At 37.1% G+C, this 14,368-nt stretch overlaps 1 protein-coding gene across 1 annotated transcript; it reads right to left on the bottom strand.

The window, feature by feature from the left end:
• Positions 1-375: 375 nt before the first annotated feature.
• On the bottom strand, positions 376-3,421 carry LOC113350253 (ATP-dependent Clp protease proteolytic subunit-related protein 3, chloroplastic-like). Its single transcript, XM_026594368.1, has 9 exons — positions 3,021-3,421; positions 2,824-2,925; positions 1,928-2,050; positions 1,711-1,770; positions 1,291-1,387; positions 1,110-1,183; positions 908-961; positions 730-813; positions 376-657 (listed from the first exon to the last, which is right to left on the bottom strand). Exons 1-9 carry the CDS (start codon positions 3,321-3,323, stop codon positions 562-564), a joined length of 993 nt encoding a protein of 330 aa, XP_026450153.1. The 5' UTR covers positions 3,324-3,421; the 3' UTR covers positions 376-561.
• Between the last annotated feature and the right edge of the window lie 10,947 nt (positions 3,422-14,368).

Genomic DNA, 14,368 nt, shown 5'->3' with positions numbered 1-14,368 from the left:
GCACCACCGGATTGCAAATGGCAAATAACTCCACAACCTTTTGATCATGAAAAGGAGAGATTTAGCAAAATTCCTCCTCATCAATATTGAATCATTGATGACACCGGATAATGTGTATGTCACTATTCAGATTCCCACGGTGAGCAGTTTCAGTGTTTAAGGTAATCTAGCACGCCGGTGAGAACAGCTACTCACAAGAGTGATGGTTACAGTACTTGACATGAATCACCTATTCGATAAGTTGAAGAAAGATACCCGAAGAGAGCTAGAATTAACCATATTTTCCTATTTTAGAAACTGCGTTATTGTAGCAATGTATCTGTATCCTCCCTAATTCAGAAACTACATATGCAGCTGTTGGATTTGGTGCCAGGATTCTAGAAAAGATTATCTCAAAGTGAAAGTTTAAACAGTCGATGAGGAACAAAAATTCCATCACAAATTTAGACCACCAAGAATATAGGTTCTGTAAACTACTTTGAGAGAGATTACAGATTTATCAGTATAAAACTACTTACAGTTTACTGATGTGAAACACTAACTATTATAACAAATGGATGATTACATCCCATCGACAACCTTAATTCCCGCTATCTTGTCCCACTCATCAGGTGTCGGAGCATCTGCCATTATCTTCTCCTGACCTCGCCATAGAATCTGAACCACGAGTTCGTTTTTAGATTAACATTTATCAAGATATATAAAGGTGGTAAGTAAATAGAAATGTACCTTGTCAATGACACCAAACTGTAGAGCCCGTGATGAATCCATATAAAATGGCCTCTTCATCAAGTTTGCAACAGCCTCAAGCGACTAACAGAAGATCAAACCATATAATTAGATCCTCATCATTCTTGCTTGACCCAAAAAAGAAAAAAGAACTACAAGATATGCACAATATACTCACATTCCCAGTGTGTCTTGCGAGGAGTTTAACAAGTGTGTCTCTATTAGTTACAGTCTGGTGAAAAAGGAAATAACAGTTAATACGAAGATTTTCAGATGAAGTGCACAGATATGAAGAATACAGTGTCTTAGTTTTCAATGGAACTGGTAACTTTATCCATTCTTTTTCCTTTTGGAGCAATAAAAGAGAATGCATGACAAACCTCTTTAGCACGAATAAGAACATCACTTGCTGGCATTAGCCCGGATGATGGAGCACGAGGTTGTTGGATCATTGCTGAAACATAATTCACATGCACCTTAGGATTAACATCATATGCAGTTACATAAAGTGCCAAACAAGAGAGGGACTGCGAATAACAAGATTCCGTGTCTATAATAAACCTTTGGCATGTGGAAACATAAACCGTCTTCCCTTCTTTCCTGCAGCAAGTATGAGACATGCCTGACCAATAGCGGCCCCAACAGCAACTGTATGTATCTGTGCGTGCAGAAATACTTGACCATGAGAAACAGTGCATATTCTTTGTATGTAACTATTCACTCATTGCAGCTTTAAAATGAGGTTTTAAACTTGCCTTCTTTCACTAACTGTGCTCTTTAAAATCAAAACGTGTATAGCGTACATAAATAGCACAAGCTCAAATTTAGTGGGATCGAATCTTACAAACAACAATGGCAAGGAGTACTAGAAGTACATCTTAATCATGTGGAATATATTATGTACAGCTGGAATAAACTCCTTGAGAGCCATGCACTTTCGGTGAGCAAAAACAAGAAAAAACAAGTAGAAATTGAGCTCACCTCGTTTTTGATATGCATCATTGCATCATAGATAGCGAAACCCTCTGACTCCATTCCAACCTGAAATAAAGCCAATTTGACACCAGAATTAACTTCCAGATCATAAAATGCTGGTGAAAGAATTTCAGGGAAGAAATGCAACTTCAAGCATAGTAAAGCTGACAAATAAAACTACAGAATCACTAGTTTACAGCCGAAAAGCAATAGAAAGACTCACTGTTTCACCATCATCTCGGGTTGTTCCAGTTGAGTTAATGTAAACATAGATTGGGTCTTTCGGATCCATCCACTGCAAGTAAAGCAACTCCGCGATCACGAGCTCTGTCACAGCTGGTACCAACTAATAAACCAAAGAAAGAGTTCCGATTAAGAACAATCTGTCGTAATCATAATAGAGGAGCTTGTATATTAGTAAACAAGAACACTATTGCACACTATGCAGGTCGAAATGAATGAACGCCGACAATTCTGTTAAAAAACGATTTCAGAAAGTAAACATTTCTCTCATATTTTTCTCTTAATCTTTCAAAAGCATCTAGCAATATCTTTTACTTCTGGTTTCCCAATACCCTATAATACTCCACCAATTAGGGATAGTACAAAATAATGACCATATTTTTTATCAAACACAATTCTGACTATTCAAACTTGCTAAGAAATCAACCTTTACACATCATATAATCATAAAACAATGGATTTTCAATTTCACAGAGCATTAGAAATATCAAAACCAAATCAACAGTTAAAAAAGTTACAAACAATGAAGTTTCAAACTCCCAATTTTACTTCAATCAAGGGTTCCTCCTCCGAAACCTACACCTCCACCCCACCAAATCCTGGCACCAAAACCACCTCCTCCTCCCAATCAATAGTGGACCTGGTGCCATGGGTAGAGGCCCACGAGGAGGCAACAGGAGTTAAAGGTGGTGTAGGGCAAGGGCAGGTGTAATTGCATTCGAGCTGGTTGAGGACTAGGAGAAGGTTGGGGCTAGTGCAGGCAAAGGATTAAGTGCTGGAGCAGGCACTGGTGGTGGTGCTGGAGTGTGAATTCGGGGCATATGTTTGGCAATTTGGTTCTTAAATTCAATAATGAGAAAAAAAATGAATACTTACTGGCATGCCAATGTAAACAATCCTTCCATTGAGAAGCAATGATGGCAAATCCGGTGGTGGCTTCCTTGGCCTATGTTCACTGTAAGATACAGATCTTTCCACCTACAAAGCCAGAATTAAAACTTAATCAGAAATTACACATTGAAAAACTGAAATTAATCAAAGAAACCATTGGAGAGAGGCAAAAAGAGGGTTACATGAGCAGGAGTAGCCATGAGAGTAGGAGTTTCAAAGAGGTCGAGATAAGGAGGAAGGTCAGAAGATTTGGATTTTAGGTCAAGAGGATTTTCAGCAGCAGCAGCTGCTGAAGCTAATTTAGATAGAAAGGGGTCTTTTGGATTCAAAGGAGGCATCGGGATTTTAAGTGATGATGATGATATTGGTTGGGTTTTGATGCAACTAATTAGGGTTTTTGAATTCCTAGCACTATTGATACTTCTTGTAGATGAAGAAGATGAAGATAATGATGCAGCCATGGGAAGCTGCAGGCAAGAAGCCATGGTTGTTGTTCTCTCCACCACCACTGTGGTTGTTTTCAGAGAGTTTTTGGGAAGAGAATGAAGATATAATTGGGGGTTCGGATATTTAGATTTCTTACTTTTGAGTTTAGAATATGAATGTGCTTGTAATACATGGCCCAATAAGACCTTCAAGAAAGAAAGTTAATGAAATATATAAAAGAACTACTCCCTTACCATTATTAGATGAATTATTTGGTTTAAAATCCTGGCTTTTTTAGGGGCCATTCAAAAGAATTTAGGGACCAACAATAAAACAAAAAAGGTCATCCAAAGGGAAAATGTAGCCAGCCCTTATCTCGCGTAATTCGTAATGGCGAAATTACCCTTATATATTCGAAGGATATGATAACATTGTTACCCTCCGAATGCAATCGGAGGCCAAAATATTTGCCAGACGTCCGATTATACGAGGTGCAGTATTTCTTGGTTCGTGTTTTGGATTCAGCGTTAATCGGGAGTTAAATATATTACAAAACCTACCGATTATAAGTTGCCGCAAATTCAAATTTTGAAAGCTACCATAATCGGTAGATATGCTAAATCCAATACCTACCGATTATTGGTTTCTCCACATTCAACTTTCGTCAAATTAGCCGTTGGAGTTTTTGGGAAAAACAAAAAGAGTCGTTGGACCCTAAACCTATATAAAGAAACTCATATCTATCACCCCAATTGCACCAAACTCTTTCCTCTCTTCAGTTTTAATTTTCATAACAAAAAACATGGATATTGCTTTTGCCGAAGAGAAGATTGTGCTATTTATAGAGCGTGGGTTGTGGTAACTACTCATGATCGTGTTCACAAGCTCCACAAATCGGAATCCGAAGAGCAGATATGGAACCGTATCTTAATGGTATTTGAGGCCTTAGATGGTAATCAATTCGAAGATCATCCAATGACATTAAGATGAGAAAGAATGCGCTAGATAAGGAGATTGACAAACTTAAATGAGGAACGGTTTGTTAGGAACGCTTTTCCTTGGTGGACGTATGAAAAACGAGTAAGTATCTCTGTAACTCCAATTCACATTAACAAAAGTTAGTACTAACTTGTTACTCATTCGTAATTTCAGAGAAATCTTGCGGATCGCCGGTATGTGGACCTCTACGGGAAACGATTTGAACATGAAGGATGCTACAAAATCAAGAGGGACAATTTCTATGGTCACTGGAAGTTATGATCTGTTTTAATACTTTTATGGTCAATTAGGAGTATGGATTTAGGTGCTTTTGACGAAATTGTAAGGTTAAGGCCGTTTGAACTTTATGTAATGGATGTAATCGGAGTATTATTAATATAAAAACTAGCCGATTATACGAAATCGGTAGATTATTTTGTTAAACAACCTACCGATTGTAATATTCGGTTATTTTATGAGTCAACTTTCTTTCCGATTATGGTGTTGTTTGGTTCCAGGAAACAGTTTTTTTTGAACTTGTAATATTCAGGATAATGTTTTTGTAAAGTTCCGAATGTACGATGGCCCAAAAATCAGAATTTGGAAAAACTTATACTTTTCAAATTTTGTCTTTGAAATAATCGGACGTTAAATTAGTTACCAAAACTTCCGAATATGGGATGTCTAACCTTCAATATGGCCCTTGGAACCACCTGGAGCCATGGCGTGGTTTGTTTTGAACTTGTGATATTCGGAGGATAGGTTTTTTATAAAGTTCCGAATGTACGATGGCCCAAAAATCAGAATTTGGAAAAACTTATACTTTTCAAATTTTGTCTTTGAAATAATCGGACGTTAAATTAGTTACCAAAACTTCCGAATATGGGATGTCTAACCTTCAATATTGGCCCTTGGAACCACCTGGAGCCATGGCGTGGTTTGTTTTGAACTTGTGATATTCGGAGGATAGGTTTTTTATAAAGTTCCGAATGTACGATGGCCCAAAAATCAGAATTTGGAAAAACTTATACTTTTCAAATTTTGTCTTTGAAATAATCGGACGTTAAATTAGTTACCAAAACTTCCGAATATGGGATGTCTAACCTTCAATATTGGCCCTTGGAACCACCTGGAGCCATGGCGTGGTTTGTTTTGAACTTGTGATATTCGGAGGATAGGTTTTTTATAAAGTTCCGAATGTACGATGGCCCAAAAATCAGAATTTGGAAAAACTTATACTTTTCAAATTTTGTCTTTGAAATAATCGGACGTTAAATTAGTTACCAAAACTTCCGAATATGGGATGTCTAACCTTCAATATTGGCCCTTGGAACCACCTGGAGCCATGGCGTGGTTTGTTTTGAACTTGTGATATTCGGAGGATAGGTTTTTTATAAAGTTCCGAATGTACGATGGCCCAAAAATCAGAATTTGGAAAAACTTATACTTTTCAAATTTTGTCTTTGAAATAATCGGAAGTTAAATTAGTTACCAAAACTTCCGAATATGGGATGTCTAACCTTCAATATTGGCCCTTGGAACCACCTGGAGCCATGGCGTGGTTTGTTTTGAACTTGTGATATTCGGAGGATAGGTTTTTTATAAAGTTCCGAATGTACGATGGCCCAAAAATCAGAATTTGGAAAAACTTATACTTTTCAAATTTTGTCTTTGAAATAATCGGAAGTTAAATTAGTTACCAAAACTTCCGAATATACCACACAAATCATTGTCATTTGAACTTGTCTAAGTTAGTTACCCAAACAAATTTCCGAATGTACCACAAAAATCATTGTCATTTATCTGCTCTTCTTTACTTTACGACCGTGACTACCTCCCAGTCCTGCACGACCACGGGTTTGAGCACCTTCAGTTGGAGCAGCTTCAGTTGGAGCAGCTTCAGCGCTCGATGAAGCTCGAGTTCTTTTACCCGTCTTTGATACTGCCACCTTGGGATGATGCCTCTTCGTGACTTTCTCCCCAAACTGGGCAGCATAATCTTCGTTATCCATATTATCAACTAGATCTCTAGCCTCTTTGATCTTCTCAGCTGGCATGGGATCTCCGCTCTTCAAGCATGCAATTAACATTTTGGAAACACGCTTGAACCTATTCACCTGTTTTTTATACGTAATGACATAACATCAAGCAGTAATTACCTAAGATTTATAGGAATAATATAAAATGAACAAAAATATAAGAACACGCACCAGTCTATCATAACCAGCTGGTTTGTCTTTGATGATACAATTATAACTTGAACCCGCCGCAGTAGTGTTGGATTTGATTTCACGGATAACCAAAGGATGTGATACCTTGTTATACCAACTCATATAGTCTGGAGAATTTTCATCACCTCGGATGGTTCGTCTACCAGTGTCGATAATGAAGTCATTCCTCTTATCCCAGTTATCAAGAACAGTAGGTGGGCCTGTGTGAACAATCGTGAGATTGTCACCACTAGAAGAACACAACTCCAACTCCAATTTGTAGTAATCCCCCATTTTCTCCAGAGGTTGATGTTGTATATACCCGTGTTGTCGCATCACCCTAGAGGGGTTATACATCACATATCCTGTGGGGTGCCACAATGGTCCAAAATAAAGGGACAAGTCCGACCGAACATTTATATGCCCACTGACTCGATCTTCCTTGTACGGATCAAAGCATACGTCTGAGGCCTTCAATTGGTCCAAAATCTCCCTCATGCGAATCAACTGCTTCTCCTTTGTCCTAGAACGGTTGTCTTCAAATATATACTTTGTTCCTCTAGGAGTACCTTTGCACCACCCCGGGTTCTCTCCGGCCAACTTCAGGATATGGAAGTGGTCATAGATCCATGCCTATATACATAAGAAACCAAGTTTTAGTAAATAGATTGTGTATATTCGGTAGTAATTTCCAAACATAATTTCCGATTGTATATAATCGGGAAAACAATTAAGTACCTAGCCACCGAATAACCAACATTCGTAAAATAAGATGGATCAATTCCTACCGAATATGCGTCATTTGGAGTTCAGTAACCTATAGCTTTTCTGGCATGTATATTCGGTTCTAATATCAAAAGAATATTTCCGATTGTATATAATCGGGAAAACAATTAAGTACGTAGCCACCGAATAACCAACATTCGGAAAATAAGATGGATCAATTCCTACCGAATATGCGTCATTTGGAGTTCAGTAACCTATAGCTTTTCTGGCCTGTATATTCGGTTCTAATATCAAAAGAATATTTCCGATTGTATATAATCGGGAAAACAATTAAGTACCTAGCCACCGAATAACCAACATTCGGAAAATAAGATGGATCAATTCCTACCGAATATGCGTCATTTGGAGTTCAGTAACCTATAGCTTTTCTGGCCTGTATATTCGGTTCTAATATCAAAAGAATATTTCCGATTGTATATAATCGGGAAAAAAATTAAGTACCTAGCCACCGAATAACCAACATTCGGAAAATAAGATGGATCAATTCCTACCGAATATGCGTCATTTGGAGTTCAGTAACCTATAGCTTTTCTGGCCTATATATTCGGTTCTAATATCAAAAGAATATTTCCGATTGTATATAATCGGAAAACAAAGTAAGTACTTAACCACCGTATAACCAACATTCGGGAAAAGAGATGGATAATTTCCTACCGAATATGCGTCATTTGGAGTTATGGATATGCATCGTATGTATTGTCTAATGAATAACTATAGAGTGAGTTATAGAGTTAAAGAAAAAACCTGCAATAGAGCCACATTCCCGGCAACTTGGCAGGTTCCTAGCCTCGAATCCTTTCTCAACTCTTCCATCAAGAATGCTAAGCATGCCGTGCCCCAAGAATAGTCACCGACTTCATGGAGAGGATCCAAAAGTTGTATAAGGTTGGCGTCGATCCGGTTTCCAGAAGTATTGGGGAATATGACACATCCCAATACACAAAGGAGATATGCGGTGGCAGCGTGGTTCACTTGCTCATCAGTTAACGTTCCATTCTTTTCCTTCTCCAAGGTGCCTCGAAACATATTCATCAAAGTTGTAACGTTGATCTGTCTTGTTCTGTAACTTGCATGCCTCCTAAACTCTGCTGTTGTTGTCTCTTCATCCCAACCTAAGCACTTGTTAGTTAGAGAATAAAGTTGTGCCCAACTTAACTGCTTTGTGTAGTTAAACTTCACAGCTGTGCCTTGGTCGGGAAGGTTAAGAATCTGCACAACATCATCCGGGGTGATCGTCATCTCCCCAAACGGGATATGGAAAGTATCGGTCTCAGGATACATTCTCTCCACGAACGCCGATATGGCCACACGATCATGTTCCAACAATGAATTCTCGGCGGCATTAGCTAACCCCGAGTTGGCAACAATTGTCTTGAACCTTTCACATTCACCGGATAAAGGCCACGCAAGCATTTTTGTTGGTGCGGCGGTAGGTTTGAGTAGACGGACCGCATCTTGATGATCCTATTAAAGTACATAAAAAAATCCTTAATACAAGTATTATGATATAACACATAGACAATACATTAATAAAAAATAGTAATTTTATTACCTCGGTTTCATATATTTCTCTGTCCCATGAGTCTTTGTATCCAAATAGCAATTTTCCTCCATCCGCTGGTAGTCCAAGGATTGTGCCTGCTGGAATACCCTTCTTCTTCAAGTGCTGAGGGACAATATGTGATGCTTTCTTAGCAATATCCTTCCTTACAACATCTTTTCCTTTTTTGGCTTTTTGGGCACTACTTGGTTGTCCTTCTTCTTCTACTCTTTCCACTGGATCAACTGGTTCAACACTTGGTCCTGCACTTTGTTGAGCGGCTTGTTCAACACTTGGTCGCACCCCTTGTTCACTGCCTTGTTGTTCAACAGTTGGTTGCACTCCTTGTTGACTGCTTTGTTCTTGCTTTGTTGAGCACCTGAATTATCATTGGCACTCCTTTCCCTCCTAGCACTAGCTGTCACTTTCTTCCTCCCTTCTCGACTTTGTCTAAACAACAAAGAAAGGAACAATATTTACAAACTATACAATCGGAAGACAAAGTATGGAAATATAACCCGAATGTACACATTCGGACGTAAGAAGACACATATTGTTCCCGAATACAAAACAATCGGAAGCTAACTAAACATATTTGCAACCGAATATACATCAATTGGAGTTTAGAAGCTGTAAATTTTTCATCCTACACAATCGGAAGACAAAGTGCACATCTATAACCCGAATGTACAAATTCGGAAGTAAGAAGACACATATTTTTTCCGAATGAAAAACAATCGGAATATAACTAAACATGTTTACAACCGAATATTCATCAACTGGAGTTCAGAAATTCTAAAATTTTATCCTACACAATCGGAGGTATAAAACATTATATTGTCTTCCGAACAAATACTGGCCCCAAAATGGGATTTTTCCTTGAGATTTTTTCAATATATACATTCGGTAGTGAGTGTTCTTCCGAATACTGTGTGTCTACTTAAATATATTCGGTAGACAAAAAATTCATTAAACTACCGATTATTAGCAGTTTGTATCCAGGAAGATATGGCCACCAATATTCGGCAGATAATTATCAAATCTTTCTCCCGAATACTGTCGATGTTCTTGAGAAATGAAGAACACGACTACATTCGGTAGTAAATGAGCATGCATATCGTCCGAATCTGGATAAATAACCGAAAACCCTAGAAATTTTTTTTCTCGATTCGACGAATTAAAGCGAAATAAACCCCAAAAATGATAGATTCTTACCTAATTGGGGCCATTTGAAGTTGACGAAGTGTTTGAGTCTCGGAATCGCCACCACCGACTACATTGCCGGGTACTTGTTCTTCGCGTTCTTCGCGTTCTTCTTCATTTGCAGCAAGAATTTCTTTATTTCTTGATAAAATTCCAATGTTTGGATCGATACCCCGAGCAACATTTTTGGTTCTAGGTCTGTGGGTTTCATTTCTGTTATCCATTGTTTTATAATCGAATCGACGATGTTTTGATTTTACGATTCGCGGCGATGTTTCGGTTGAACGAGGAAATTTTTTTTTTCTTCCACAATCGGAAGATAATATGAAACTGGAAGAAGAAGAGTTGAAATGAGTAGAATTATTTTTGATTTGGTTTTTATACAGTTTTACCAGAAGGGCATTTATGTAACTTCAATATCATATAGGGTACCCCTTAACTAGAGTCTTTGGCTGGGTATAAATTGATGGCCCCTAAATCCTTTTGAGTGTCCCCTAAAAACGCCAGGTTTAAAATCTTGTCCCACTATTAGATGACCTATCTCATTAAATAAGAGAATATTTCTAAAATTATCCTTTTGATGGATTATCGTTATCATAAGAAATATGTACAATTTGATATTCATGTTTATATTCGTTATGTAGGTGTTTTAAAATAATTTCTAACGGTACAAAATTTACGAAAATCTATGGTATAGTTTAAGAGATAAATGATTTCTAAATTTTACAAGGTATTATTCACAAGGGTATAGTTGTAAAAAATAATTAAAAATACTCATTTTATTCCTTACCTTAAGAATTGTGCAAACTTCAACTAGGTCATCTAATAATGGGACGGAGGGAGTATGATTTTGGCCATACTGAAATCTTATTAGGCATACTGAATAAAGACAAAAAAAGATGTGAAATAACAAAATCAGAAATCCCCTTAACCAAATTTTTTTTTAATGGCAAATCTACCCTTTACGTATTAGTGATTAAAACTTTTGTTTAATGATTAAGATAATTTTCAGAATTATAAAGGTTTGTTTAGATGAAAAAATTTGGGGAAAAAAAATCAAAGTTTTTATTGAGAAGGAGAGAAGGAGAAGGAGAAAGTGAGAAAAATTTTCTTCTTGATTCAATGGAGGATGAGGAGGGTCATTCTTCATCTAAAAAAACCTAGGAAAATACATATCAACTACAACAATGATCCAGAAATGGATGATTTCTTAGATTATGAGAATGATTTTACACAAACTCAAACTCAAGATGATGATTTTTATGAGCCAAATCCAGATGATGAATACATAGATGAGGAACCCAATGCTTCTAACACACATGTACACTTCTATTTTATGTTTAATCTCACTTTTGTAGCTTGAAATCATCAAAAAATTGTATTTTTCATCATAGTTCGGAGAACCAGGACTATGTTCGGCTTAAAAATATAAGTCGAACCCACTAAATTGATGAACAACTCGGGTAACTGAATTTGTTAACGTTATATGCCGAACCTTCATTTTCCAACTTCCAACCTATTTGCAAGATCCTAGTTCGGCTTATATTAAAGTCTAATAACAAGCCGAACTTATTCCTGAGAGTTAGGTTCAGTTCTCACTCTAAATATCGTATCAGCCGAACTATATATTTTTCCAAGTTCGGCTCATATTCAAAAAATCACATCAGCCGAACATGATACTGATTTTCCATGAAACACTTAAGTTCATACACATTTAGGGGTTGTTCTAGGCTTTTAATTACATATGTTTTCTATTGTGCAGCCTTTTCGTAGGATGAACCAAACAAAAACGGTGGAAATTACTAAAAGTGTTAAGAAAATGAAGTCTAATGATGGAGAATACCAAGGTATATATTAACCTCGTTAAAATCAACTAGATCTTACCTTCAACTTCAAGAGAATGAAAAGACAAACACAACCCAAAAAGAATGAGGTCATTCCGACATCGGACGAAAAAGTTATGGCCAAAACAAGATCTAAAAACTTGAGTGTGCAAAGAGAAGGTTCGGCTGATAACTCAACAACACGAGCTGGCCGAACCTAGAGCCTGCAAATCAATATTTTCGAAGTGTTTACAGAGAGAGGTTCGGCTTGAAAGTGATCTAATCGAGTCAGCCGAACCTGACAACCACCTGGGGTAAATTTCACTTCTCAGGTTCGGCCGGGAAGGTTTGCAAGGTATTAGCAGAACCTGACACTGTTTTGGGACGTATTCAATACACATTTTGGGTTTCGGCTAAAAATTGACATTTACAGTTTAGTCGAACTGTTCATAGACACTTTCAGGGTGAAATTTCAAGAACAGTTCGGCTCAAAACTCAACTCAATTATCAGCCGAACACGCTACTGTAACCGTCAAAACCCTAAGTTTTTAGAAATTTAACCCATTCAATCCATGAAAAACAACAAATAAAAGATTGGGTTTGTAGGGAATACCATCTTATCCTCATTTTAGTATTTGGAGCTTCAAATGGTTGAATTTCTGATTCAATTTGTGGTTCAATTATAGTATTTACACCTTCATCTTCAATTGGTTCTTCTTCTTTAATTCATGGATTGGAAGAGGATTTAGAACACCTGATGTTTGCTGTTTTCTTTGTACGATCCATTATATAGTTCAATTTAACCGATGATCGAATTTTCACGAATCGATAATTAATTACAGTGATGATAAAAAATATTCTGAGAGAAAAGGAAGGTGGTTTGGATGGAGGAAGAAGAAGAGATGTTTAGGATAGTTTATTTTTTGATTTTAGGTTCAAGAGTATATAGGTAATTGAACTACCCAATAAACACCCGTTATAAGGTCACCTAGGATGGAAAAACTATTTGGTATGCCTTGAAAGTTTTTGGTATGCCTAAAATCATAGTTCATCTAAAATTGTTGACATTTCATAAGAGTCTAAGACTAGCTAGGGGTTGGGGCAGCAAAACACCCAAATAAGCGGATTTAACCTAATCCAATTTGTATTTTGGGAGCTGGATGCTCGATCCGTCTCTTGGCGCATTGGGCGTAGGTGAATTTTTGAAACTCACAGCTTTCACGAGTTGAATATAGATAAGAGCTAGCACTATGGAGAGCCATTTCACTTCTATATACCTTAGATGTAGGGAAGGGATAGCACAAGGAAGCCAAGCTTGCTATGGTGCCCTCTCATCCCTTCCCTACACAAAACACGTACTCAGTACGCATATAAATAGTGCCAAACGGGTACTCAGTACGCGTTTAAGTCAACTCGTTGACTTGAACAAATACGGGTACTCAGTACGGGTTTCGTAAGTTTAAGTTTGCAGAACCTCGTTGCAGTCGACCATTTCTTCTTTTCCCTTCTTCTTATTCTCTATTTCTCTCCTCCTCTGAACCCTTTCGATTTGAAGACCTTTCCGTGCGACTTTGGGGTCCAAATTCAATGGGTTTGTTCATTAGCATGCAGTGAAGCTTTTTCATTTTTCAATTTCGTGGTTCATCAACAAAATCCTCCAAGGTGAGTGATTCAAATTTTAGGGTTTAAATTTAATTTGAGTTTGATTATAATTAAATTTGAGATGTTAGGTTGATTACAATGCGTCATTGTATGTTGTTTGATAGTTTGGGACATTGTTGATTGAATTTATGATATTTTGTTGATTGAATCAAAGAGGGTGTTGTGTATGAATGATTTTTGATATGGACTTGATATTGTTATTGATGATTTAGGATTGATGAACGATTAAATGAATGTGTATTATGTTTAGGACAAATTGCTGGCAGAGAGATTGTATTTGGATGGATAATATTTGATTGATTAATTATCTTGTTGTAGTTTGATAGATAATGTGGCGTTTTTTTGTTGTTGTTCTTGTACAATACATCAATTGTATATTTTTTGAATAAAATGGATTGTTTTGTGATGATTTTTGTGTACATGTGTACCGTAGATGGACCCCGATGATTTTCAACGAATTATGGAAGATAGAATCCCAGTTTCTTCAAAAGAACATAGTGATCATAAATTGAAAATCCCAGACACGTCAGATAAGAGGCAGATTTCTCTAAGATAAAGTCAAATTCATGAAATGTATACTTCGATTTCTAAGTTTCCACATGCTAAACAAATTGTAGACAACTGTGGGTTGGGTTCACTTTTCAAAATACATTATCCAAAACTACAAGACAACTTCCTAACTACCGGTATATATGAAAGGTGGTGGCATACCACCAATAAATTTCACTTCCTTATTTTTTAAATAGGGTTTACCCCATTAGACTTTACTCAAAATACCGGAATTCCTATTGGCCGAGGAAATCACATATCATTGCAACAAATTAGTATGGAGCAACTATATGAGATTTCTCCCGATACCGTAAACTGTTTGCTCCCATCTTCTCGCTAAATCTACTACAAGA

The sequence above is a fragment of the Papaver somniferum genome, chromosome 2, assembly GCF_003573695.1.
Source record: "Papaver somniferum cultivar HN1 chromosome 2, ASM357369v1, whole genome shotgun sequence".
Taxonomy (NCBI): domain Eukaryota; kingdom Viridiplantae; phylum Streptophyta; class Magnoliopsida; order Ranunculales; family Papaveraceae; genus Papaver; species Papaver somniferum.
This window is presented reverse-complemented; position numbering and strand designations above follow the sequence as displayed.

Excerpts from the sequence above, each read along its gene's own strand:
- LOC113350253 (XM_026594368.1), bottom strand. The coding sequence starts at position 3,323 with ATGGCTTCTTGCCTGCAGCTTCCCATGGCTGCATCATTATCTTCATCT. Across the intron at positions 2,926-3,020 it reads TCATGGCTACTCCTGCTCAT|GTGGAAAGATCTGTATCTTA; the intron begins GTAACCCTCTTT and ends CTGGCTTTGTAG. Across the intron at positions 814-907 it reads TCGCAAGACACACTGGGAAT|TCGCTTGAGGCTGTTGCAAA; the intron begins GTGAGTATATTG and ends ATCTTCTGTTAG.